At 29.3% G+C, this 2379-nt stretch overlaps 1 protein-coding gene across 1 annotated transcript in view; it reads left to right on the top strand.

The window, feature by feature from the left end:
- The window catches only part of LOC136797013 (ipis-1-like), a 31004-nt gene extending 28667 nt beyond the window's left edge, over window positions 1–2337 (top strand). Inside the window, exons 5-6 of the mRNA XM_067052400.1 lie at window positions 680–903; window positions 2119–2337. Of these exons, the coding sequence (XP_066908501.1) occupies window positions 680–903; window positions 2119–2322 (428 nt within the window). The 3' untranslated portion in view covers window positions 2323–2337. The remainder of the gene's footprint in view (window positions 1–679; window positions 904–2118) is intronic.
- Window positions 2338–2379: the final 42 nt, after the last annotated feature.

Below are 2379 nucleotides of genomic sequence, written 5' to 3'. Positions count from 1 at the left end.
AAATCCGGATGGTTCTAGGATAAATATCAATAATTGGGCTGAAGAGAAAACAAACCACAAGATTAAAGATCTTCTTCCACCAGGTAATTTATATTGCTAGATTTTATCATTTCAAAGTATAATTTTTTTCTTAAATTGTAGTGAAGTTTGTGTGTTTTCTTCTATAATCTGAGGCTTCATTGACGGTTTCTGAAATTTTAAATATTTCATCTGTCATTCTTGATTTTGACCTCCTGCAATATTTTTTATATACTGCCTTAATTGGTCCATAGCTGTCAAATTTCACTCTCTATGCTGACTCAAGAGATAAATGAATTCCAATTGATCCTTATCATTTGAGATCAGAGCCTAAATTTGTTTAAAATAAGAATAAGAAATCTTGTTTTGTGTCTAAGTACTAATACGAATAGTTAACCAGTTTCATATTGTGTCTAAGGAGCACATGCCCAACTACCGTATTGGAGTTGTACTTGGGAATAAATAACAAGGATTATAACAGTATTTAGATAATTGTGCTGGATGTTTGCCGTACTATAACATTAATTATTCAGAATCGCAAAGCATATCTTTAGTAATATAAAAGAATAGCTTTAATTTATCGCATGATGTTGAACCGTTTCTTTAGTGTAATGTAATTTTACTTCTAATGTATGGAAAAAAAGAAGTTATTGAGGTTTTTTTTCAGGTAGTGTGACTAAGGATACCAGATTAGTTATGGTTAACGCAATTCATTTTAAAGCTAATTGGAAAAAGAGTTTTGATAGAAAAAACACGGTTGATATGCCTTTCTATGTCACTCCTGACCATTCAGTAGACGTACCAATGATGGTCAAGCGTGAAGCAAAGTTCCGATATATGGAAAGTCAAAAACTAGGAGCGAAGATTCTTGAACTTCCTTATGAGGTAAAGATTTTCTAGATTTAGTATACTGTGTGTATAGGAACCCAATGTAGTTGGGCACCACTGCTGTTGTTAATAAAGTGTTCTCTGTCTAGTTTTTTTCCTACAAGTTTTTTAACTATTATCAAACTGATGCATCCATGGGTGGTATTAGGATTTTTCCATTACAAAATCTATTATTATTGCTATTAGGTGTATATATGGGTATGTATATTGCTTGTAGGAGAAAAACTGACACAACTTCTTAAAAACTAAATATTCTCCAACTTTTGCATAATTTTAACCATCTTGTTGATTATGATTATTCAAAAGTGAAAAGTTGTTTTAGAGTGGTGTCCACAGCAGTGATGTAATACTAAAGTAGTTTTTTTATAGATCAAACCAATAATTATGACATATTTGGGTGATCCCTTTTTGATATGAATTTTGATTGCTCTTTTTTAATAACTATTGCGAATGAATAAATGGCTGTACATGATTACATCCTTGCAAAACTTAAATGCTTGTCAGTACAGTTTTAATGTTAAATAAAAAAAAGAGTATGTCAAATAAGTAAATGTAATAATCCACTGATTTTATTTATAATTAATTGAAAACTATTTCTGTACTAAAAAAGAAGTTAATAATTCATCACCTAATTAACTAAACTTATCTTCTTCTTCATGGTTGGTACGGATTTACAATGTTTTGGGGTGCTATTTTCTAGAGGAAAGCTAAATTACTAAGGAAGAAACTAATTTAATTTTGTTTTCATTAATTTTATCATTTGTTGCCCTGTCATTTTTTATATTCCCGCTACATATGATGTGTCAATTACGCTGAGAATACCTTTATTTGTATATGACTTTTTTCTTTATAAGGTCGATTTATCTCAATAGCTGATCTACTAGAATCAGTTAAGTTTGTTACACAAGTGAAACCAATCTCTATTTTAATACTTGATAGATAAAACATATTTAAAGAAAATTTTTCTTTTCTGTTGAAACTTCTTTTATACTTGTAAATGTCTTTTAATTGCTAGGCAAAAATAACTCAGCTGGTTGAATCTGGAATGAGTTTATGAATATTCAGAACAGTGATTTTGTCAAGTATTATCTAGTTGACTCAAATGGTTCCAGCAGTGTTGTCCTTAATCTTTTCAATTCATTGCTTTTAATTATATAAGCTTACAGATTGTGTAACAAAGGTGAATACTTTATTAAAATGCATTTATTTTAGGGTGACATGTTTAGCATGTTTATTATACTACCAGATAAACTAGATGGCTTATCTAAGATGGAAAATAAATTAAAATCTGTAAATTTAAATGAAGAATTTGCCTCTCTTTATGAACAAACAGTGAATGTGATGGTACCAAGATTTAAAATTGAAAAAACATTGGACCTCAATGACGTGCTTATGAAGGTAATAAATATTATTTAGTTGTAAGTTTGTGTAGTACATTTACATTCATTTTGTTCATTGCTGAATTATATATAT

The sequence above is a fragment of the Halyomorpha halys genome, unplaced genomic scaffold, assembly GCF_000696795.3.
Source record: "Halyomorpha halys isolate HHAL.00 unplaced genomic scaffold, Hhal_1.1 Scaffold41.1, whole genome shotgun sequence".
Taxonomy (NCBI): Eukaryota; Metazoa; Arthropoda; class Insecta; order Hemiptera; family Pentatomidae; genus Halyomorpha; species Halyomorpha halys.
The sequence above is the reverse complement of the archived record's forward strand: the minus strand, read 5'-3'. Positions and strand labels throughout refer to the sequence as shown.